This window comes from Zalophus californianus, chromosome 15 (assembly GCF_009762305.2).
Source record: "Zalophus californianus isolate mZalCal1 chromosome 15, mZalCal1.pri.v2, whole genome shotgun sequence".
NCBI lineage: Eukaryota > Metazoa > Chordata > Mammalia > Carnivora > Otariidae > Zalophus > Zalophus californianus.
The window spans coordinates 27,545,353-27,572,116 of NC_045609.1; the positions used below are offsets into that span (position 1 = coordinate 27,545,353).

At 37.1% G+C, this 26,764-nt stretch overlaps 1 protein-coding gene across 3 annotated transcripts in view; it reads right to left on the reverse strand.

Annotated features, from left to right (window-relative positions):
- The window catches only part of CTNNA3 (catenin alpha 3), a 1,953,765-nt gene that overhangs the window by 180,924 nt on the left and 1,746,077 nt on the right, over positions 1-26,764 (reverse strand). For all 3 annotated transcript variants that reach the window (XM_027595012.1, XM_027595021.1, XM_027595027.1), the window contains one exon: positions 10,416-10,508. In XM_027595012.1, coding sequence (XP_027450813.1) covers positions 10,416-10,508 — 93 coding nt within the window. The remainder of the gene's footprint in view (positions 1-10,415; positions 10,509-26,764) is intronic.

Here is a 26,764-nt window from a genome sequence, read left to right on the forward strand (position 1 = left end):
AAAGCAGTTTTTGAATTTGTATACTTTATAGAGCCAGGAATAAGGGGGCATTGCAAAGGACTTTGGCAAAAAAATCAGAACAACTAATATTTATAATAGCTGGGACTAGGTCGTAGAGAGCCATTGAATATTTCAGAGAAAAGACCTAGCAATTTATAGTAAGATTTATCTGGCACAAGTAGGTACAACCATTGGAAGGAAGAAAGAGCAAGAAAGAAATGAAGGCAATCCCCCAGGTTCAGTATATTGAGGAACAGTATACTTTTGAGGTAAATTGTCTTACAAAAGGAAGGTTATCCTCATTGTCTCTCATATACCTATACCAGGCAGTGTAAAAATGCACTAAATGAGACAAAAACCATGTTCCCTGGTCTAATGAGGTTTAGTGAGGTTTAAGAGTGGAGAAGAAACACGATTATGTAAGAAATTATGCATGCACAATGAATGTCATGATATGGGAATCTCCATGTGCTACATTCAGATCTAGGCCTGAATGATGGAAGGAAACTACACTTCAATTTGTATTAGTGAAGTTGAGGCTAATCTGGAATCCTAATGATGAGCAGGTATTCTTGGTGAAGAGCAGGATGGCGAGTTGAGGGAATTGCTCACCTCAGAGAGGGATGTGAGGGAGAGCCTGGCGCTTAGAGGAAGGAAGACATCTATACAATGAAAAGGGGTTGGAGAGAAAGTATGAAATATGAGGCTGAAGAGAAAAGCAGGAAGCAGAACCTGGTTCTCTTAGGGCATTGAGGGACTGGATTTCATGCTAAGGACAAGGGGAGACACTGAGACCTTGAAGGGATTTTATGAATGGTGATAGATGATAGATTTGTACTTTCGGAATACCATCTTAAGTTCAAGTGGGAGAATGAAAGTTTACTAAAGGCAGGAGACAATTTAGGAGTCTGCTAAAGAAAATCTAGGTGAGAGATGACAGGACCTGACCTAAGATAGTGACCAAGATGGCCTTAACGTTCTCCTCAGCTTGACTGAATTTTACACAGGTTTCTTTCTGACTCTAGGTCCCTGATCTTTCTTTTCTTACAGCATATACTTTACAAAACTTGTAATTGTAAATTCTTTCTCTGCCCCTTTAAGATGTAAATATTTCTAGATGTTTCTCAGCAGCTTTCCAAACAAGGACTGTCTTTCTCAAGAACTAGGGAGCTGTCCCTTTGACATGCCATCATCAAGGAACATAGAGCCCATACCCTGAGGCTCTGTGGGAGGGCTGGAACCTCTTTAGAGGCACCTTGCTCCAAGTTGTAAAAGTACCTCCTGTCATAAAGATAGAGAAATTCCACTTTTCCTTTGGGCAAAGCCAATTAGCAAAAACAGAGGCCTACAATCTCCCTCACCCCATCTCTGAAAGATTTTCATCCCTTTGTTCCAGGAGAACAAAGTTCTCTCCCCCTTACTGCAATAGCCTTGATTAAAATCTTCCTTTCCTGTTTAATTTTGTCCAATGCAACATTTTCTTTGAAGGTAGTGATAGTGGAGGTGGTAAAAAAAAAAAAATATATATATATATATATATATATAGAAAAGTTCAGAAATATTTAGAAGATAGTAAAGTTGGGACATGTTGTATGCCTAGCTGTGGAGGGGAGTAAAAATTATTCCCAGGTTCAGATGTGTTCCACCAAATGTACAGAAGTGTTATAAGGAATATAGGGGTTAGAGTAGATTTGTAGGGTAAGGTGATGCATTCAGGCTTGGAAACAGCAAGTGCCACAAGAGCCTGTAAGCCACGCGAGGAGAGGAAACTTACAGGCCTACCAATGTAAGTAGTCAGAGCTCACGAGACTTCATGTGGCTACGTTCTCTTGTCTATGTAAGACATCTGAAATCTTGGGACTGCATGAGAGTGTTCAGGAAAATTGGGAAGAATTGGAGGACTATAGAGCTTAGATCGGAACTCCAGTGAACCCTAATGCTTGAGAAGTAGATAGAGGAAGAGGAAACCATGAAGCACTAAGAACGATCAGCCAGGGTCGCCTGGGTGGCTCAGTTGGTTAAGTGACTGCCTTCCGCTCAGGTCATGATCCTGGAGTCCCGGAATTGAGTCCCGCATCGGGCTCCCTGCTCAGCAGGGAGTCTGCTTCTCCCTCTGACCCTCCCCCTTCTCGTGCTCTCTCTCTCTCTCATTCTCTCTCAAATAAATAAAATCTTAAAAAAAAAAGAATCATCACCCAGAAAGATAGGAAAGCAGAGTTATTGAGAAGTACACAACAGAAATTAAAGAAACCAATGAAGAGAAAGTGCATTGCCTAGTGTAGCGCTGCTTGAGCAATGTAATTTCATCCAGGCTTATGCAAGTTGCATTTCTCATAGTAACCTAAACCAAATTATATCATGAAAAAGGTAATGAGGTCATGTCTTACCATATTTTGTATGTTAATTCAGTATCAACTGGAGTTACTGAGAGTTTATTCTGATAATAAATAGGGCCTATTAAAATGTTTTCAATTTTTAAAATAAACTACCCATTCATGGCATTTTTTCTATCGTCATGGTGGAGGATATTCAGGTGAGCAAAAGCCACAAGGAGGACGTTCTCCCAATCACCAACATGATGTTAGAGTGTACATGGCTTATTTTTTTTTTTACCCCAAGAAATATCTCCTGTATTTTAACATTTGACATGCTCCAATTCATTTGCTGCTGCTGACGTTTTGAGGTTGTGTCCAGTAACCTAGGCAACTGTTCTTATTTCGGTCCCAATTTACTTCTATGTATAGAAGTTATATAAACTCAGTGGACTCAAAGATATTCTTTAAGGCAGAGCAGACTTACAAACTATATGCTCTTAAGGGAAGATAATATTAAAGATATGACAAATCTTAATCATCAAAGACTACATTACAATTTCCTTAATTTTGGATCATCAGTAAATATGATGAATAATATATCCTTTAAAAAGGTAGTATAATTTTATCATGCTGAAATATGATCTGACTAAAATTGAAATTATAAATTTCTAAGTGTTTCTTTTTAATGTTTTGTTCACTAAACTGAATTTCAGCATTCAGAGACCACAACTTCAAATACTTTCAAATGAAAATCTGGCCTTTGTCAGTCATGTTAAATGAGTTTCCTCTTTCAGTTCTCACCTACAAGACACTATCATCAAAGTTTAAATTCTGTGAAACAGAATAAAATCTTCTGTTTAGTGTTTAGACCTATTGCCTTTCAAGCTGTACAGGCAGAAGGAAGAACCACTAGAACATATGTTCTTCTTGGACAGGAGTAGAGAAATAAAAGGAAATTTTATTTTTTATTTTAATTCCAGTATAGTTAACATACAGTGTTATATTACTTTCAGGTGTACAATACAGTGATTCAACAATTCTATACATTACTCAGTGCTCATCATGATGAGTGTACTCTTAATCCGCATCACCTATTTCACCCATCCCACCTCCCCTGTGGTAACCATCAGTTTGTTCTCTACAGTTAAGAGTCTGGTTTTTGTTTTGTTTTTGGTTTGCCTCTTTTTTAATTTTTTCATTTATCTTGTTTCTTCAATTCTACATATGAATGAAATCATATGGTATTTATCTTTCTCTGACTGACTTATTTCACTTAGCATTATCTCTCTAGATCCATTATTAGGTCCATCTATGTTGTTGCAAATGATAAGATTTCATTCAATACAAGGTGATTTTAAATGACTGCTTGAAAAACTGGTCCTAACATGCATCCTATAAATGTCGGGATGAATGACTTTTTCTTTTTCTTTTTTTTTTTGAGTATGTACCATAAACTTTGGAAATTAAGCCCTATATAATTTGATGAAGGTAAGTGAAGACTGAGAGAAATCAAAACTAACGGATCACCACAGTACCAATATTCCACAAAGAAGAAAAACTCCCAGGGCAGGGCATTCAATAAAGAAAATACAAACTTGACAATTACTGTGGCAAATTTTCTGTTTTATCCTACTATCAAGAGTTGGTTTTTGTGATCACTATTTCAGTTCTACATTATGTATGTGAATTAGATATACATAAAGGGCCAGCATCATTAAAAATCACATTAATGTCATCTTCCTTCTAACATATTGAAGCAGTTTCTGATAAGTCCTCCTCCTGGTGGGGGAAAAAAAAAAAAAACCCTACTTCAAAAGACTTTTGGTAATAGAATTTCCAGCATGTCAAAATGTTTTTCACCACAAAACCAAGAAACCAAAGGAGTCTCATACTAGAAGACTGAGACTTTTATTTACAAAGCTTCTTGAGCTACTCAAAAGGAAGTCAAAGTATAACAATAACACACAAGTCTAGACTTACCACGAAATTCATTTTTTATAAAAATCAAAATTGATTGAGCACTTCCTATGTGCCAAGAACTGAACTGAAATTTTTCATGTATCTAGTTTAATCTTCAAGAACAACTATAAAATAGATACTATCATTATTATTATCATCACAATTTTACAGATGAGAAAGCACTTTGAAATGTAAACTAACTTTTCCAGGATCATATGGATAGTAATGGGTGGAACCCAGATTTGAACCAAGGCTTATATGACTCCCAAGTTCATACACTTCTATATTATAAGGCAATGCTAGCAAAGGCGAGTCACTTGCTCAACCATTCCACTCACAAAACTCTCTTTCAATCTATTTTATTGTCTTTTTTTAAAAGTAAGTTCCATGCCCAGCATGGGGCCCAACATGGGGTTTGAACTCACGACCCTCAGATCAAGTCAGATACTTAACAGACTGAACCACCCAGGTGCCCCATAATTTCTTAAGTCTTTCTAAAACTCCAGATAGGCATGAGAAACATACTTTTAGCCACCACCCTGCTGATGCTATTTATTTCCCGCTGCCCCTACTGCAGATAATAAATGAGGGGGGAAATCTAGAAATTAGAATGCTCCTTCTATTGAAATATCACAGAGGCCAATGTGATAAGAGACTGAGGAGTAACTGCCTCTTTTTTCTGGATTCTGTGCTTGGAGACCCAGGATTGTTGTCCTACAAGGTCTACCACTATCTGACTCTATCTGATTAATATTCCATTTCATCAAGGTGAAGTGATCCACCAGGGAGAGACTGACAAGGGCTGGGCATCACCATGTAGTTTCTAAATGGTAACCAACAAAATGGTTTTGTTACTGATGCGAGATTATACCATTGAGACATTTCAAAACTTGTGAGGCTTAAGCAGATCTGATACTTAAAGTTTATGGTCTTCAGTTTCAGGAATCATTTTTCTAGTAGAGAAATAATGCCAACTCCTTAATACTGGCTGTAACAGTAGGTGGGCAATGAGGTCTTAAGGTATGGTGAGATTCTACCCAATTTACAAGTGTGCTACACTGGACAGAGTGTGGTTTGTGCTGGAAGACCTGGGATTTGGTTCCAGTCTACATGATTTGCATATACTACTGAAATTCTTTGAGTTAAATTCCCTAATTAGTAAAATCAAGGGAAAAAGAAAAACTCCAGGGATTTGTTATGTAAGACACCAATTTGGAAATATTCTGTAAGCTATAAAGTGTTAAATGATAACTGGCCCTGTTCTGTTTAAATAGAAAATATGAGTTAGTGTGTATTTAGTATAATCTTTTAGAAAGCTTTTAGGACTTGCCAAAAAGTCTTATTATCAGTACGTTTAGAAATTTGATGATCTTAACAGGAGTCTATTTTCATGTCTCTTTCAAATTTGAGTTTTTAAGATAAAAGATTTCTATTTTATCCTTGCTAAGAGCATGAACAAAATAAACAATGAGATCTTTAAAGAATGTTCTGTAAACCTATAGCAAAATCATACTCGGGTATCACTGTGGAATGCCTGATTATTGGATATAACCACAGTACTGGTCCAGTGAGTATTCCTGTTTAATAATTAAGATAATCACTAATTTCCACTGCTGTCCCTCTGCTACTTCATAAGGCATACACTATTGGTCTTTTAGTATTTTACTCTCATTGACCATGGACTCTAAATCATTACTTGTTGGTTATAGACCTTTACAATGCCCAGTGGCATTTGCCACTGATGACAGCAATAACAGATGATGTTAAGCCAAAGGCACTAGGAGTGAGATGCAGAAAGTAAAATGATAATAAATAACTGTCACTCCTTTACTAAACAGTGCCTGAAATTGGTTCTACTGCATGTTCCATATAGCAGAGTCTGCATAAGCCAAGAACCAAAAAGGCATTTAGCAGCAAACAAAAAGGAACCCAAACACATGTCTTGTTCACTGACCAGAAATTCCTCATTGAGCATGGCATGAATATTCAAAAAATTCTCAACAGAATTCACTTCAAAATATTATGGTATCTTCTCAACCTGATGGTATCTGGGAAATGTGTCAAAATGTATACTCAGTCCAATGGATGCAAACTTCAGAAATGCTGGATAGAATACAGAGATAAAGTCTCAAATGGATAGGAGACTGAACATAGAAAGATAAGCATAGAGGTATAATTATAGAGAATATGGGGTCTATTAGGGGTGCCAGATGTCTGAGAGATATCATAAAACCTGCCTAAACATGACCATTTTGCTCAGGTGGTTTGGGTGGGGGATAGTTTGAGCTGGTCTACCGTGAGCACAGAATCTGTAGGAATAAACTCACAAATCAGATTTTTTTTTATTTTTTATTAACATATAATGTATTATTTGTTTCAGGAGTACAGGTCTGTGATTCATCAGTCTTACACAATTCACAGTGCTCACCATAGCACATACCCTCCCCAATGTCCATCACCCAGCCACCCATCCCTCCCACCCCCTTCCACTCCAGCAACCCTCAGTTTGTTTCCTGAGATTAAGAGACTCTTATGGTGTGTCTCTCTCTGGTTTCATCTTGTTTCATTTTTCCCTCCCTTTCCCTATGATCTTCTGTCTTGTTTCTCAAATTCCTCATATCAGTGAGTTCTCTGATTGACTTATTTCACTTAGCATACTACCCTCTAGTTCCATCCACATTGTTGCAAATGGCAAGATTTCATTTTTTGATGGCTGCATAATATTCCGTGTGTGTGTGTGTGTGTGTGTGTGTGTGTGTGTGTGTGTGTGTGTGTGTGTGTGTGTGTACTAACTCTTCTTTATCCATTCATCTGTTGATGGACATCTTGGCTCTTTCCACACTTTGGCTATTGCGGACATTGCTGCTATAAACATTGGGGTGCATGTACACCTTCGGATCACTACATTTTTATCTTTGGGGTAAATACCCAGTAGTGCAATTGCTGGGTCATACAGTAGCTCTATTTTCAACTTTTTGAGGAAACTCTGTGCTATTTCCCAGAGTGGCTGCACCAGCTTGCATTCCCACCAACAGTGTAGGAGGGTTCCCCTTTCTCTGCATCCTTGCCAACATCTGTCGTTTCCTGACTTGTTAATTTTAGCCATTCTGACTGGTGTGAGGTGATATCTCATTGAGGTTTTGATTTGGATTTCCCTGATGCCGAGTAATGTTGAGCACTTTTTCATGTGTCTGTTGGCCATTTGGATGTCTTCTTTGCAGAAATGTCTGTTCATGTCTTCTACCCCTGTCTTGATTGGATTATTTGTTCTCTGGGTGTTGAGTTTGATAAGTTCTTTATAGATTTTGAATACTAGCCCTTTATCTGATATGTCATTTGCAAATATCTTCTCACATTCTGTCGGTTGTCTTTTGGTTTTGTTGATACGAATCAGATTTTCAACAAGACGTTCTTATTTGAGTTAAATCGTCCACGCTTTATGATAATCATTATTTAAATTATAAAAGAAAATTTGTATCCTTCCTCCAGTTCTCAGACCAGCATCCTTTCATTCCATTGATGGCGAATCAAGTTTATTGTGGTGGTGGTGGTGGTGATTTGTTTGCTTCTTAGTAAAAGATTCATTCCACTAACTCTATGTTTTAAGTGAGTTGATGTGGTAATCACCAAAGTTCTTTGTCTGAAAACATAACCCACTTACTAGACAAGTTATATAAATCTGCGCCTCAGTGATCTTATTAGTAAAACCGGGATAATGTATCAATATAGCAAAGTTAATGTGATAATTAAGTAGTTTATATACTGTGACTATCTTTTCTTGTTTTCCCTCAAAAGCAGAGCCTAAGAATGGAAGGTAGCTGATTCTGGGATGAAATCTTGGGGAACTGAACCAGGAGCCTGGGAAAAATGGATCAGGGAAGAAAAAAGGAGAGCAAATCCAAAGGTATATTATCAAGCTGTTCACCGTGGTGGGAGGTGTGGCTTGATCCCCCTGGGAATCCTTTGAAGACCTATGGAAAATGCAAAATGGCCCATCCAGGGAATATAAGAGTATTCATCAAGGTTGCTCTGTGGAGTGTTAATGCTTCACATAAGATTGTGTATGTATTAGAATATCTGAACAGCTTCCTGAGGAATTCCACACAGCAATTTCAGAAAAGCCTCAAGGCAGGAAGTGAAGAAAATTTAAACTACTTGGAATTTATGAGGAGAGATTTACTAGAGCAGAGAGTGGCCAGGTTGAATATAATGTTGCTTCCAGTAGATTTGATGCTTAGGGATCTATCTTGCCATGAGACAGTAGTGAGGGTATTGCCCAGGGGCATTCCAAATGAACTGCCCTGTCTGGGAGCTGTGCACAGTGGAACACAAATCCAGAATACAGAGCAGCTCCAGGGTGATTTCTACATGGTTAGAAAGAGTGGCTTCTATGGAAGATTCTTAAGATCCAGGACCATGGAGATCATCAACTTCTTAACCTACAATAGTCAGGTTGCCATCTAGCTGGCCTGTAACCCCAGCCAAGAACAAAAACACAAATCAAAATAGTAGTAATAAGCTTATTTTCTTAGCATATAAATTTTAAGCCTTATAAAACACTTTTATTTGCATTATCTTCTTTGAAGTTATCAATAATGCTGTGAGAAGGTATGATATTATTTTTCTCATTTTCAGATAAAGAAACTTGAAGTTTCTAAGTCTTAAGGTCTTAACCAAGGCTTCATTGTCTACATGTGATGATCCAGAATGAGAACTATGGCATGTTTATCCTAATCCCAGCATCTTTCTAAGGTACATTTATTTTAACAAAATTTCCTCCTATCAGTTACTTTGTAAATCCTGACAACCACCCTCCACCTCCATGGCTCAGCCGCCAGCCGAAGTGAACCACTCACTCACTTACCTGAAAGCATAAGTAAACTATGCCATTAGCAAAATTTATTTCCCATTCCATTGCCATTTGGAAAAATTGAACTCTTACCAAAGATGCCTACTAGATTGGAAGGAAACTTCTTTCAGATGCTGGGTGCCCCCAGACAGTTCCCAATATGAACTGGCTTCTCTATAGAGGGCTGGGAATAACCCAGCTGGGAATAATCAGCAAGGAATGGAAACTCAAGAAAACCACCATTTCTAATAAAACACAGGTGCTGTGACTAATATATATCAGTTCTAAGTAATCTGAACATTTGAACACATGGAACTTTCTTAAATTTATCTTTTCCTATCCATCTCCAAATGTAATGCCACTGAATTTAACTAATTAATAGTAGTAATAATGGTGATTATAATTATACTATCCCTACGACAACTACAAATAATAACTCATGATTATTGAGAACTTACTATGAGCTAAGCAGTGTGTTGAGTGCTCTACTAGTTAGCTGAGTTATTCCCACAATAATCCACATATAGAGAATACTTGTAGTATCCTCACTTTATAAATCAGGGAACCAAGTTAGAGAAAGGCTGAGTGAGTTTCCCAGGTGACACAGTAAGGAAATGGCTAATTCAGATGTGTTCTAGGGCAGTCTTAGTTGCTATGTTCTACGGCCTGGCTGTCAGACCCAAGTTCTGCAGTCTGGTCTGCAGTTGCAAGCTATCATTGGCTAGGAAACCAAACTTTCACAGATTCCCAAGCACTGGGTATAAGGGTATTAGTAAAGTGAAATACAATACCTCAGAGTAATTCAGAAGTTGGTTAGCATTTGGAGGGGTGTGTGTGTGTGTGTGTGTGTGTGTGTGTGTGTGCGCGCGTTTGTGTGTTGAAGGTACGAGAAGGTGGCATTGCAGAAAGGAAGAAAAGTATAGGGGTAGTTTCTCAGAATTTTTTTTCCTAGAATTTCAGAGTATACTTATAACTTCTTGTTTTCTCTTTTCTACTTTAAACAAATGTGTACACAATTCAATTCCTCATTTCCATGACTGCTATAAAGATCAAAAGTGGCATGTAGTGATTTACTACCTAACCAGAAATGGTCTCGCTGTTTTCAAAGATCAAGGAAGTTTTCAAGGTCAAGGAAGTAATTCCCCTCATGCTGTGGCCCCTGCATTCTGAAGCTCTTCTTCCTGGGTTTTTGCAAAACCATCTCTAGATCCTGGAGTCCCACCTGTGAGAGGCTGTCTGATTGACAAGAAGAGGGCACAGCCTACAGCTCTCCTCCCAGGGAGGTTACTTACCCGGTCAGTTTTCCCTTCAGTCTGAATGCTGGTGTGACTGCGCACCTCATGTTCCTCCTCCAAGTCAGAAACATCCTCCAGTTCCTCCGGGGTCTATAAAAAGAAAGCAAAGCATTGCTGGTGAGAATGCAAAATGGAAAAAAGTCTGGCAGTACTTCAAGAAGAAAGCACAGAGTTACCAATATGACCAAGAAATTCTACTCCTAGGTATATACCCAAGAGAAATGAAAATAAGTGTCCACACAAAAACTTGTAAAAAGAAATGTTCATAGCTGCACCAATCATAATAGCCAAAAAGTGGAAACAACTCAAACATACATCTACTGAGGAATAAACAAAACTCTATAGAATAGAATATTATTTGGCTATAAAAAGAAATGGAGTACTGATACATGCTGTGACATAGGTGAACCTTGAAGATGTTATGATAAGTGAAAGAACTCAATCACAAAAGACCACATGTTGTGTGATTACATTTGTATGAAATGTCTAGAATAGGCAAGACTGTAGAGACAGAAATTTGATTAGTGGTTCTTAAAGGAGGTGGAAGGAGGGAGTGGGCAATGACTGCTTATGGGTATGCAGTTTCCCTTTGGGATACTCACAATGTCCTAGAATTAGATAGTGGTAATGATCGCATGATCATGTGCATATACTAAAGTAACCCAGTTTTACACTTTAAAATGCTGAATATTAGGGTATATGAATTATATCCCAATAAATTTTGAAAGAAAAAGAAAGCAAAATAATCAGGAGGAAGTATTTTGGGGGTGAATAGCGATTTGGCTATCCCTATGTGGTCATCACAAACCAAGTTGTTCACGTGTGATAAATAGATGGGATAATTCTAATTAAAACTGTATGACATGATATGGCACCAAAAATTACTAAGAATTTAAATTTTCTAGGAAATTAAATAATAAATATTTTAACTTCAGTGTTAGCTAAGCTACTTCTGTTTCTTTTTTTCAGTTTCAGCTTAAACATCTTGTATCTGTGTGGTGTCTGGCTCAGGAAGAGCTGGATGGGGTTGGATTCCTCCGTGAAGCTTTCCCTGACCTCTCCACTTCCACTGTTCTGATGTTCACCAGACTTGATTGCAGTGTTGTTGCTGAATCAAGCAGCCAGTCATTGTTTACCCTGTGATGTAAGGACTGGGTCTGCCCTGCTTAGCGTCATATCATTACAATGAAGTACATCCATACTTTTTGAATGGATGAAGCAAAATTATCAGTGATAGCTGAAAAGAATGTTGGATATGAGCAAAACAAAGCATATCAATGGCAACAGCAAACACTTGTCCTCACCGAACCTCTACTGTGCTTCCATCTTCCGTATTTCAAAATTTTTTTGTTTTATGTTGTAGTATCTAATCTTAATCTTCATCTAATCTTAAGTATCTAATCCAATCTCACTTAATCTCTTCTCCTTAATCTCACTGGGGCAATAATGTAAAGATAGCTGTCATTATTGCAAATCCAAGTAAAAGTACTTAACAAGTCAATCAGAGAAAGACATGTATCATATGACCTCACTGATATGAGGAATTCTTAATCTCAGGAAACAAACTGAGTGTTGCTGGAGTGGTTGGGGGTGGGAGGGATGGGGTGGCTGGGTAATAGACATTGGGTGGGGTATGTGCTATGGTGAGTGCTGTGAATTGTGCAAGACTGTTGAATCACAGATCTGGACCTCTGAAACAAATAATGCAACATATGTTAAGAAAAAAGAAAAAGAAGAAGATAGCAGGAGGGGAAGAATGAAGGGGAGTAAGTCAGAGGGGGAGACGAACCATGAGAGACGATGGACTCTGAAAAACAAACTGAGGGTTCTAGAGGGGAGGAGGGTAGGGGGATGGGTTAGCCTGGTGATGGGTATTAAAGAGGGCACATTCTGCATGGAGCACTGGGTGTTATGCACAAACAATGAATCATGGAACACTACACCAAAACAAATGATGTAATATATGGTGATTAACATAACAAAAAATTTTTAAAAAAGAGATAACTGAAAAAAAAGTACTTAACAAGAATTAATCTGATATTTGTTTTCATTTAAATTATGTATGATTCATGTAATACAGAGCCTTGGTAAGAAATCCAGAAGTCAAACAGGTTTCATGAAAAGCAACCAAATGTGAAGTGGAAGATCTCTACACCTGGCTGTTAAAAACTGGGCAAGGGCAGGGGTTTCCTTCTCAGTCCAGCCCTGGTTTTCCTTAAACCTTGCTCTGTACACAGGCCCTTTGTTTATTTTCAGAGATGTGGAGAGTTTACCTTCCCTTGGGACAACTCCAACGATGGGAACTTGCCATAATTAGCTCACACTGTGGAGCAAAACTACCTATTTCCTACCCTAACGGCCTCAGATTCGTTCCCATCTCATGGATCTTTAACCAGTATTTTCTTTGCTTTCTAACCCTTGCCCTGAGCATCACTCAGCCCTCTCCATTTATGTCAAGGGACTCCTATTGGATATTAATAGTCCCCCCTCTTGCCAAGGTCTCTGATACATTTGAGTAACTGTTGTGTATGTTTATCTCTACATGCAGCTCCTCTTTGCAGAGACTATGTGCAGCTAGGTTCAGAGGGCAATTTATTCTTTTTCCTTAGGCATTAATAACATGAGTTCACCACTGTGGAATTTCTACACAATCATGTGTTTTATTATTAGCCATTTTTGTGTATTCTTCCCACAGTATTCTTGAGAAAGAATCTTTGCAATTTCCTTCCTTGATACATCACCAGCCCCTGAAACAGCTGAATAAATTCAGTTATCAAATTTCTTTTCTTGGGTCCTGTTGTTTTGCAACAGACGGCTGCCTGGTGTCCCTACTGTGATCTGTTCCTTATAAATGTCTGCTGTTAATTACTTGGATTATACTCTACCATGAAGTGACATATAACTTCATCATTGACTCCAGTATTTTAGTCAACTCAAAATAAAGTGATTTAACAGAAACTGAGAACAACTGCTGCTGTCAGAAGTCACAAGTACCATTTTTGTTGGTGATACTGCAGGAAGAGATAAGCCTACCATTTATGCCCACATCCTTTAGTGTTTTTGTTTTTGTTTTTGTTTTTGTCTTTAACATAAGACTGACCTCTTCTTTTCAGGAAAAAAATCAATGGGGGAGTGTTCAAAACATTTGCTGGCAGCATTTGCATTCTGTAAGGCAAGCAGTTGGCTGGTATTGCAAAAATAAAAAGTTGAATATACAATGTTATTGTTTAAGTGGAAACTAAGAAAGAAATAGGAGTACTCTAATCACTTTTGAGGTGACATTAACTCCTTCAGGGCTGAAGTCAAATAATAACAGAGCAAACACTGTGACAGGGAGGAGGAAGGCAGGTCTACGCTATATTATACACAGCTTGCTTCTATGCATCCAGTAACTTTGGAAGGTGTGTGTTTGTGTGTGCGTGTGTGTGTGTGTGTGTGTGTGTGTGTGTGTGTGTGTTTAATCAGTTTTCATTCTAGGGGAGGGGATACCAACTGTCTTAGAGCAGTATCATGTAGTGGAAAGACCCAATTATGTTGAGTAATACAGACCTAAATTTGAATTCTGGCCCTCTGATTAGTGATTGTGGGGCTTTGGCATTTTGTGTACCATTTTAAATATTGGTTTCCTCAGAACAAAGTTTGTTTGTTTTTGTGTTTGTTTTTTACTATGTTCAGTTAGTCACTGTATATTACATCATTAGTTTTTGATGTAGTGTTCATTGATTCAGTAGTTACGTATAACACCCAGTGCTCATCACAGCATATGCCCTCCTTAATACCCATCACGCTGTTACCCCCTCTCCCCAACCCCTCCCAACTGAAACCCTCAGTTTGTTTCCCAGGGTCCATGAGAACAAAGTTTTAGATAATAATAACTAACCCTGAAGTTTGTGGTGAGGCTCAATTGTACTAAGATGCTTTAAGTAGGAATTGCTTAGCCCATAGATAGCTGGAATGCAGGAAAAGTTTGTTTGTTTCTATTGCTTTTTTCCTCTTCCTCCACTGTTCTATCTTTCATCCCATCAAAACCCTTTATATTTTTGGATAAAACATTTGTAGAAATTTGGATACCTCCATTTTACTCCAAATTTGTTATTCTGTGTTGATCTGATATTTACTAGCTGCTTCTAGTTACATTCAACCCATTTTGAGTTATCTGTTGTGCTATGCTACACAGGGTTTAATATAATTCCACACATATTGCTTTCTTCTAAAGTCCAAGTAAAGATCTTTTTTGATCTGATTTTACTCATTGCATAAGAGTAAAATTACCCCTTAAGATGGTCCCAGCAAAGACTCACTCTCACATAGATTCTCAGTGATAATGGAAATGACTTCCCCTCTCTGAGCTGGGCTGTCTCTAAACCAAACCAAGAGGAAGATATCCTCCCCCCAGCCCCTGCCCTGGAAAGAGTGTTAATAAACTCAGTCATTACTCATTTATTTCTCATATCAGAATTCAGGAAAAGTATTTCATGTCTTTCTATTTTAACTCTTGCTGTGAAGCCTTTCTTAGGGAGCTCAAAGTGATTTGAAATTAGCTTAGTTTCCTCACTGGTAAAATGGCAAAAATATTACCTAATTCTTAGGGTCATTGTGAGGATAAAATAAGATGATGAACTGGAATATTATTCAGTGACTAGAAAGTACTGAAGTTTAATACTGTTTATGATTATTATAAATTATTATTAATTTTATTATAAGGCCCCACTTTATTTATGCAAAAGAGGCCAGAAAAGATAGAACTTGGAAATATTCAGGTTGAGGTTTTCATATAGAAACTGAAGCTGCAATAAACTATAGTGGTACATTAAACTTCAGGGTCAAAATAAATTGGTGGTTTTAATGTATATATATACTTACTGAGATAGAAATGACTGCATTTATATTTATATATATATATATATATATATATATATCGTTTTTCCCAAGGCACTTAATGATCTCTACAGACCTTATCTCATTAATTCTTTCAGCATTCCTAGTGAGACAGTATGCAGTATTATTATACATAAAAATTCACTAGCACAGACTTTGTAAATGTTTAACATTAAAATTTGTAAGAAAGAAACTTGTGGTCATCGAAGAGAAAAAAAAGGAAAGGAAAAGAGAAAAGAAGAGAAAGAAGAAAAAAACAGAAAAAAAAAAACAGAAGTCAAACGTAGTCTCGGAATAGGAGTCATGCTTGACATTTTCCTCTCAAATTCAGGTTGAATTCTAAATCCTACATGTGAGTTAGTCGTAAATCATATTTCTCTGACCATCCACCGCTGGATCACTAATACAGAGTAACTGCGCCAGCGGTATCAGCAACAGTCTGACACTCAGGGAAGCTGTTAGGAAGGGGGCTATGGGGAGTCTTCTTCCAAAGCAGGCAGTGGGAATAGCATGCTCAGTCAGGTCCTCCTAGCTGAGCTGACAGCACACAATGATTTTGGAATGTCAACGTGAAGAGCCTAGAATTAAAATACATTTTATAAGAGGACTAGATATATTAATACATAATTTCAAATTATAGAAAACTAAGATGGCTTTTTTGCTGAAATCACATACACAGGCACCTTTTCTATTCCTCAAACATGTCCCACTCATCTGCTCATTCCATATCAGGCTCTTTGGCTCTTTGTATCTACTGCTTTCTTGCCTGACATGGCTGGACCCTCCTCCCCATGGGAGCCCAAATGGGCTATCTTCAGCCCTATCCAGTCATCTCTGGTTGGTCTATCTGAAAGTAATCGCTTCCCCTACTTCATTTATTTATTACATTACCCTGTATTTCTTTCTTTAGCTCTCTCGTTATGATTATAACCTGAAATTATATTTTTCTTTTCTTGTTCTTTTTTCTTTTTTTGAGAGGAAGTATGTTTTGGTCTTATCCCATTAGAACATAAATTCCATGAGAATAAGGATGTTGTCTGTTTTGTTTACCACTCTGAGCACCTTGAAACAAAATACACTATATGCTCAATAAAAATATCCTAACTGAATAAAGAGGTAAATGATTTAATGACTAATAAGCTTTGGTATCAATGTCAAAAGAATGTCCAGGAACATTTTTGAGCTATAGGGTAATGTTTAGTTTTTTCCCTTCTGCCTTCAGTAAGTGTTAATTTAATGATTCCTTGCTTAAGGGAAAGTTTGAGGCAAAGATTCCTGGATTTCATTTTTTTTTAAATAAAGACTATGGAAATTAGAAATAATAGATTTTGTGTAGAGAGAGATCTTCCATGAGCTCAAAATTCTCAGATTTGGAAGACTAGGAAGATGTCTACATATCCCATTAAAAGCTCAGTATGGATGTAAAAAGACTTCAGAGAAAACATCATCTTCTAAACTCAGACCAGAGTTTCATGTCTTCCCATAAAGTATCATGGAAACAGCAAGTAGTAAACCTGAAGGAACTACATGGGCTAGGACAATGGGTATTTCATTGGTAACCAATTTGGGAAAATGACAAGTAATTGATGGGTCTTTCTGATGTCTTGATATAGTCTAAGCCTCTAGAAAAGAGTCTCCCAAACTTGGCACTATGGACATCTTGCTCTAAATAATTCTGGTTGCAAAAGACTATCTTGCATATTGTGGGATGTTTAGCACTATCCCTAGCCTCTACCCACTACATGCAGTAGGAAGCCTCCCAAGTTGTAACAATCAAAAGTATCTGTAGACATTTCCAAATGTCCCTCCGCCCCTGCTGTGGGGAGGGGGGAGGAATCACCCTTGTTTGAGACCTACTGATCTAGAACTTTGGTTCACCTGGTCCAACACAAGTGATAGAGGTAAAGGAAAGTTCCAATGACTATGTTTAAATTCCCATGAGCAAAGGTAAAACCAGGTTAACTTAGAGAATATACAAATAAAAAGTCATTTTTTTCTTCTACATCTGAGTTTGTAGACTGAAATTCATACCCCACATAGCATCATTATGGTTACCAGACAGAAGAGGGCACTGTTTATTCATTTTAGTCCCAACCAAACACCTGCAAGACTATCTCAGTAGATTTATGAAAATAAAATTACGAACTTGGTCACCGTTATACTGCCAGCATTTAATGAGCTGCTTTCATTCTGTGTACTTCTTTCAACTTTTATTAGTAATGAAGAAATGATTACCTAAAGATATGCAGAGATAGTCCAAGTTTGATCAGTATTAAAGAGGTTAAAAAAATCAAATTAAGTCATCTCAACTAACATATTTGAGTGTCTATTTCTTTATACATAGAAACAGGCTATTATTCTAGATTCTGGGGACCTTGAGCAAATAAAACATAATCCTTGCCCTCAAGAGAGATAAAGGGTAAGGATATTAAATGGAAATAAAAGATATTCGCTAGAGTTACATGGTTTGAGACTGAGATTGAATAGTAAGACATAGAGAAATTTCCTTAGAAATATCAGGCAGAAGAAGGGAAGGAGTGTAAAGTACCTCTGGTTAACCTGGGAAGACATTTCTTGTATTATCAGAAAGCTGGTGGGGTTGTGCTATTGTGGTAGATTAATGAACTTGAAGTTAGGATACCTGGGTTTTCATTCTAACTTTGTCACCAATTAGTTGTATGTTGTTAGACAAATGTCATAATTTTTCTATGCTTCAGTTTTCTCATCTTTATAATCGGGATGGGAAGTATGTAAAACTTGATATGTTCTGTAAGTCCCTCAAATTTTAAGATTTTATGAGTTCATGCTTAAACTGAAAAAATAACATTAATGTGGATGAAATGTTTCCTCAGTACTAGGAAACCTCAATACTAGAAGAGATCTGGTAAATCCATTGATTCCAGTTGAGCCAAATTCACTCTAATTCATCATAACACTTAGAAATATGGTATTTCTATATTCATCTCCTGAATACATGTATCTGCTCACTCACACAAGGAATGAGAAGGCATCTAGTATTATTATGTTTTATAACTCCAGTGCCTAACAAAATCCTGGCAAAAAGTAGGTACACAATAAATATGGTTTTTAGTGAATTTATACAAGGAAGAAAATAGAGGAGGAAATAAAGAATGATGTAAATAAAGACATATATCTCTATTTGTCATGATAGATCATTGGTAGATTTTCTTCTTATAATCGTTCAAAAAACAATTCAAAATGGCCTCTAGGTACCATTATCATCCCTCTATGTTTCATAAGCCATTTCTTCTTTTCCAATATGCTAAGAATATAACACCATATAAATTATTCCATATGGTGAAACTAAGAAGCCTGGGTGAATATTATATCCCTTAAAGGCTACAACAATTGAAATATAGTTTGACAAAGCTAAGTTGCAGAATATAAAAAAAAATATGTCTGTAAGAGGAAAGAATACATCTACAGTGTATAAGAGGATATAATTAAACATGTAGTCAAATAGGACAATCTGTACAGATAAATCCTGAACATGTAGAATATTGCTGACAGAGGAGACACAATCTTAGTTGTTCATATATTTTCTATGAAATAAGTTTCTCTGTTAGTTTGCTACTTAAAAACCAATCCAGGCCGGCAAACATCAAATAGTGGATCATAGAAAAGGCCTTATGGTTGAGCCTGGATTATGATGATTATCATAAGGGGTGATCATTACAATCACTTAAATTTATATAAAGACTTTCTGAGGACTCAGGTAATGATAGAATCACACAGGGTAAAGCATATTTTAGCCTTAATCCTTTTTTCTATTAGGAAGCTTGTGGCAGTCATGCCTTTCTTCCAAAGACACCAATGAGGCTAATAATAGTAGAAAAGCACACAGCAAATCAACAAGAGGGTCATAAATGAAAGTGGCATCATCAATATCGTGGTATTTATTCAACCACCAAATGAGCTGGTGATCCAGCTCTAATTCCCAGGACTGCATATCTAATTCAAGGAAACTGTCATAAGAAGTATTCCAGCTTGACGTTTAAATGAAGATATGAAAGACTAATGAAGCCATGAAGAATAGGGTTTGAATGAAACATATTTTTGGAAAGTTCAAGTATGAGAAACATCCCGATTCAGGTCAGGATCCTTGACATTCTTCTTTTGGGAACAGAAAGGTGAGGTAATCATTTTTAATCAAGGTCTTAATATTATTCATTAACAGCACTCTGTTGGGTTATTCAACATTCCTTTTCTCTTTCAATCTTAACAATAAATCTGAAGAGGCAAATGTTACCATTTTAATACCGTAGTTGAGGAAACTGAGCCCTGGAGTTAACAAAACCTATCCAATATTGCACAGTTAATAAACAGCTACCTCAAAGTAGGTCCTGTGCTTATTTTATGAGCCAGCGTGGTAGACACAAATGCATGGTAAATGTGGGAACTGAGTAGTTAAAATTTACAAGTCTAGAAAATAAGTTTCAAACAGCAGGAATATACTGCTTATAGAGCAAGGCAGGCCAGGTATTTAGGGATTGTGATCAGCAGCACACCAGTAGGTCAGTCCTTAATCTCCTCTTCCCTCTGCTGGATATAATTTCTAGACCTCAGTAAACTTGGCATCTGGAGCAAATAGATGATTCAGCCTTTCTTCATTGCTCCACTGTCACCTACCTTGAACCATATATTTTTTTTAGAAACTCAACTAAAAGAAATACTGCTTATTTCTCAGGATGGCACCCTGATTTCAAGTTATACCAAACTTGAGATGAATTCAGTTTTGGTCCCTAGCATGAGCAAAAGTGTGCCAATAAATTTGAAAAAAAAAAAAAATGCTCCTGAGTCATTCTTTTTTTTTTTTTTTCTTATTTTTTTCAAGTTCTATATGAATTAAGCTATACAGATCAGCAAAACGACTAAATGTGTTCTGGACAGAGTTGTGAGTTTATATTCAATTTCCAAATTATGAGCAGAAAACCTAGGGTAAGTATCTTGCCAAAGTTCTTACATTGAGGCAAGAACTGTGGCGGAACATATTATAAAGACTGAGAATCTGGTTCTAAGTCAAATGCTCCCTTTAATAGCTTGTGACCTTGAACAGATACTTCACTTGATGAGAACTCAACTTCTTCAGAAGTAAATGAAAAGGACTGAACTTTGATTTTAAAAATCCCATTCAATTCTATCGTTCACTCTACAAGTCTATCGCAGGTTTGTTTACAATGAACATTGAAACAAATGAATATTTTTTTAAGAAAAATTTGAAGTAGCAAGACACCCTTTTGAAATGCTGCATGCAACTTTAGATCACAAGTCCCTTTTGACTTGTTACCTCTCAGGAGGTTTGAGACAACTTTTTTTAAACTTGTTTTATCCAGGACACATAGGAAGATGGTTCTTCATAGGCAGGGGATGATGATGCCATAAATTACGGCAGTACAATTACTCCCCCTGCTCTGTGGATGGGAGGTGTGCTGTTGTTGGAAACAATACAACAGTAATGACAAGAGTTGTGGAGGTGGCAGTAATGATGGTGGTGGCAGGAGGAACTGTGAGAGTAGTAACGACAGCCACAGATGACTAACCACCACCCTGACCTTCAACTTTTGGTATGAACACTGCTACCATGAAGACCAGACAAATTCTACTGTATTTGAGTGAGGAAAGTCTCACTTTTCCATCAAACTCTGTGCCAAACAGACTCTCTATATGTGAATTTGTGTTCTTACCCTTAGAATAGACAGCTGACAAGAGGTTATCTAACTGAAAACTTATTAATTTTTCTGTTTCAAAAAAGCTATTCTAAAAATATTAAAATAAGAGTTTCAGAGGGGTGCCTGGGTGGCTCAGTCGGTTAAGTGTCTGACTCTTGATTTCAGCTCAGGTCATGATCTCACGGTTGTGAGATTGAGCCCCGCCTTGGGCTCTGCACTCAGCACAGAGTCTGCTTAAGATTCTCTCTCAACCTCTGCCCCTCCCCTCCCCCACCCCCACTCTCACTCACGTGCGTGTTCTTGCTCTCTCAAAATAAATAAATAAGTAAAAGAGTTTCAGAGAATATCTAATGGTAAAGAAAATGCACTCAATATACTTTTAACTGAATGTATACATACATATATATTCTAATTATATAAAACATTGCGTATAGGGGCACCTGGGTGGCTCAGTCAGTTAAGCGACTGCCTTCGGCTCAGGTCATGATCCCAGAATCCTGGGATCGAGTTCCACATCAGGCTTCCCCTTCTCTGTGGGGAGACTGCTTCTCCCTCTGCCTGCCACTCCCCCTGCTTGTGCTCACTCTCTCTCTCTTTCTCTGTGTCAAATAAATAAATAAAATCTTTAAAAAAATAAAATAAAATAAAACATTGCATATATATGAGACAGAGAGTTGTGTACTATTATATGCACTTTTTCTTCTTCGTAATTGTTTTATTTTAAAATTTTACAATAAATTACTACCTTTATCATCAGGGGGAAAACAAGTAATAAGTGTTACGAGAAAATCCACTTCAGGTTGAATGTGCCATTTCAAGGATATGTCAGCATTAAAAAAAAAAAAAAAGAGCAAGATTGCAAAACTCACTGCAGGGGGAGCTGGCCTGGTTACTTTGCAATAGGTCTATCAACATGGCATGATACTCAAAGCTGATGTGGACACAGACAAAAGCTTTCAATAAGGGAGAGGAAAATTGAAGCATATGTCTTCATTATCAGAGCAAACACTACAGAAGGCTGTGATAGCAGAAACAGAGAAATATCCCATAACTGGCTCCTATGTTATGTCCCCATATTCCATGGTGTCCTTTTTAGCTCTGTGGATGTGTAGGAGCCCTTGTTTCATTATGTCATGTACCACATTTTCAGTGTCTTGGAAACTGGTTTTACAGAGTGTTCCTTTTTTTTTAATATTTTACTTATTTGTCAGAGAGAGAGAGAGAACACAAGCAGGAGGAGCAGCAGGCAGAGAGAGAAGCAGGCTCCCTGCTGAGCAGAGAGCCCGAAGCGGGACTCGATCCCAGGACCCTGGGATCATGACCTGAGCCAAAGGCAGCTGCTTAACCAACTGAGCCACCCAGGAGTTCCTTACAGAGCATTCCTTAACAAAGATCTTGAGGGAAAGGAAAGTTGTGGTTTGATTTCCCAGTAGAGGATATATATATTTAACCTACAGGAAATGTTTTACTTCCAGAAATTTTTAAGGCAGCCAGGTATAATATCAACGGTCCTAACCAAATTCATTTATCTAGATTTGCAAAGTAATTGCAGGCACGGTAATAAAGCAAAAAACTGCCTGGTGTGTTCCAGCCATGGATATTATGTAAGGCAAAGGTGTCCAAACCTGACACTCCTATTTCACTGAACTAAAAAATGGAAAAATATGAAAGAAGTTCCACATTACTGAGGAGATGTTGCTCAGCAAGACAGTAATTCAGATCTATATTAGAGTTTTGTACATATTATTCAGGGTTATTGGATTGAAGTTTGCTTTATGGGACAGGAGAATTCCCTACACTAGTAGAAAAAAATAGCTTAAGTTGGCAGCTTATATATAAAATAGAATACTCGAATGCAACAAAACAAATATTTGGACAACCCCTAAGGAAGAATTATACTCTCTATATAAAGGGATTTTTAAGTCCCCAAACTAAAAGGCCTATTTGTAGAGGCAAGTGACTACATCATTATGAAGGTGTCATCAGATATAAGTGGTTGTGAAACTAGCTCATGGCAAATGCACCGTGCTGTTTCTACACAGATCTGTCCTGATCAATGGAATTAGGATGTGTGGTAGAGGCAAACCTAGTAGGGAAATTAGGTTTAAAAAATGTTCACGTGTTCCTCAACAGAATCCAGTTGCTTGACTCCTAGATATTTAACCCAAAGAAATGAAAACATATATTCACACAAAGACTTGCTCACAAATAATCATAGCAGCTAGTTTTGTAATAGCCAACTAATGGATACAGCTCAGATATTCATCAGAGGGCTGATATAACCAACCATATGTCCATTCAGTATGATATTATTCAGCTATGAAAAGGAATGGATTATTGATACAAGTAACATTTATGGATCTCAAAATAATTATGCTTAGTGAAAGAAGCCAAATAAGAGTACTTATGGTATAATTCTATTTATACAACCTTATAGAAATTACAAAGCAACCTACAGGAACAGAAATCAGATTGCTGGTCATTTGGGTCAGGGGGAAGGAATGATTAAATTACAGTTTTAGATTTTGATCTATGTGTTTCTTATCATGATTGTGGTGATAGTTTCCAGTCTATATATGTTTGTCTATAAAACATATCAAATTGTATGCTTTAATATGCACAGTTTATTAGATTCAACTTTACATCCATAATGCGGTCAAAAATTTGCATTTACTTATTCAAATGCCTATCTAGACACATATTACTGAAGTAGCAGTTGTTTGCTTAACCCAAGACTATAATTATCAGTGGGACTATGCAACCTGAAGTTACATCAGATGAGTCCATGAAAGGAGGAATACTGTAAGTTCATGTTTAATCAATTAATATCTAAACTTTTTTGCTATTTAATAAAATGGATTTCAATTCATAGTGAGGGACCACATATTTAATCAAAATGTTCAATTTTTGTTGTCAATGTTAATTTTAAATGTGAAACTGTTACCAAAAATGAGCTTCAATTAAGGCATCTAATCCATGGGTCATCACACCAGGGGTGCTTAGAGGTGAGAAACAGTACACTTTTAGTAAGAATAATGCCAACTGCATACTTTTCTGTGTGGACATGAATAGGAAAAGACCACTGATGAGAATGACAATATATTCTAAGAGCAATGTGATTTTTCTGTCACTTAACTTGTTTATAAAATATCAAACCAAGCTTTAAACTTTTTTTTTACTTCATTCAAGGCAATGGTTTTCAAAAAACTTGGTAGTGGAAACCCTTTCTTAAATAAAATTATAGGATGTTAATCTTAACAACAATACAAGGTAATATGAAACTATTCTGACTAAATCATAAAGTTATGAAGCAGATCTCCATGTGCACGTGTGTGTGCGTATATGTACATGGTTTGAAGCCTAGAGAGTCAGGCTTCTCTCCTGTCCACCTTTAGTTCCCACCAGGAAATAATTCTACCCATGCTGACTATCTAATAATCACAGCTTAGGTACTAGTACACTTTCACTTTGGAGAGCTTAATCCTTGACATGGAAGCAGAAGTTGGTCCATGCTATTTCAGAAAGTTATCATCAAACTTTGGGTTAAATGTGCAGAATTAAAGATAATTATATACCTAGACTTCCTCTTGTATATGACTAATGTGACTATATGTTTAGTTCATTTTAAAACAATCCAATCAAGAAATGGGCAGAAGACACGAACAGACATTTTTCGAAAGAAGACATCCAAATGGCCAACAGACACATGAAAAAGTGCTCAACATCGCTCGGCATCAGGGAAATCCAAATCAAACCCTCAATGAGATACCACCTCACACCAGTCAGAATGGCTAAAATTAACAAGTCAAAAAATGACAGATGTTGGCGGGGATGTGGAGAAAGGGGAACCCTCCTCCTACACTGTTGGTGGGAATGCAAGCTGGTGCAACCACTCTGGAAAACAGTATGGAGGTTCCTCAAACGGTTGAAAATAGAGCTACCATACAATCTAGCAGTTGCACTACTGGGTATTTACCCCAAAGATAGAAATGTAGGGATCCGAAGGGGTATGTGCACCCCAATGTTTATAGCAGCAATGTCCACAATAGCCAAACTGTGGAAAGAGCCAAGATGTCCATCAACAGATGAATGGATAAAGAAGATGTAGTATATATACACAAATGGAATATTATGCAGCCATCAAAAGGAATGAGATCTTGCCATTCGCAACGACGTGGATGGAACTGGAGGGTGTTATGCTGAGTGAAATAAGTCAATCAGAGAAAGACATGTATCATATAACCTCACTGATATGAGGAATTCTTAATCTCAGGAAACAAACTGAGGGTTGCTGGAGTGGTGGGGGTGTGAGAGGGATGGGGTGGCTGGGTGATAGACATTGGGGAGGGTATGTGCTATGGTGAGCACTGTGAATTGTGCACGACTGTTGAATCACAGATCTGGACCACTGAAACAAATAATGCAATATATGTTAAGAAAAAAAGAAGAAGAAGATAGCAGGAGGGGAAGAATGAAGGGGAGTAAATCGGAGAGGGAGGCAAACCATGAGAGACGATGGACTCTGAAAAACAAACTGAGGGTTCTAGAGGGGAGGGGGGTGGGAGGATGGGTTAGCCTGGTGATGGGTATTAAAGAGGGCACGCTCTGCATGGAGCACTGGGTGTTATGCACAAACAATGAATTATGGAACACTACATCAAAAACTAATGATGTAATGTATGATGATTAACATAACAAAAAAATTTAAAGGGAAAAAATAATAACAATCCTCTTTACACCCCCCGCACCGAGAGAGAGAGAGAGAAAAAACACCAAAAAACTTAACATCGTAAAGATACTCAAATATAATATATATAATATACAAATAAAGGAAAATAGAAAATTTTAACTATACTCTATAGAATTTCTTGCTCAGTGGTATTCCTTATGTTGAATAAAGCTTATTAATATAAACTGTAAAAAAACCCCTAACAGTAAAATAATAAAATAGCAATTACAAATGTTCATTGTAATAAATACAGAAGGCATCTACTGTATTTTATCTGCTTTAATGATGTGTCACTTTGTCTTTTATCCAAGTAACTTCCCTTCCGTTATTTCTCCCTTTTATCCCTATTTACCAGAAGTAGTCTTAGATGTCACCAGAACCAAAAAGCCACTCTCTATCTTTAGATGAACAATATTAATTTGTCATCTATTTATAACACTGAAGTTATACAATAAATAAAAATAACAATAACATAGACTATGTATAAACAAATAATTTTTTTTACAGCCTGACCAAAAAGATCCTAAGCACTCTTCAGCTGAACTATTGTTTTCTTATTTTTCAATTCTCATTTTTTATTCTTATCTTCTACCTATTTGAAATAATTCAGTATGCCGATCATTTCTTTTTCTAACATTGTTCTGTCTTAAAAATCCCTTTTCCCTGCAGATCTCATTCCCTGTCCAGAACAAGAAATAATATATGGCCTCTGGAAAGGAGACATTGGTCTAAAATTAGTTTTATAATCGGAGAGACAATATACTTTGGAAACCAGATCCCTGCTATCAGTGTGGCAAGGTGAAATAGTATGCCATATTTTATCTAACAGAATTGACTTTGATTTAATTAATCTCAGTGACTGTGGGGTGTGTATGTATGTGTGTGTATGTGTGACACTATTCTTTTAAAGTTTGAAGGTATCAAACTTTGCTTCTTATTAATATTCAAAAAGAGAACATTTTTAAATAGACATAGTTTACATTCAGAAGATATTCATGGATTATTAACTAGGTATGAAGTGTAGCATGTTTAGGTGTTATGGGACTGTC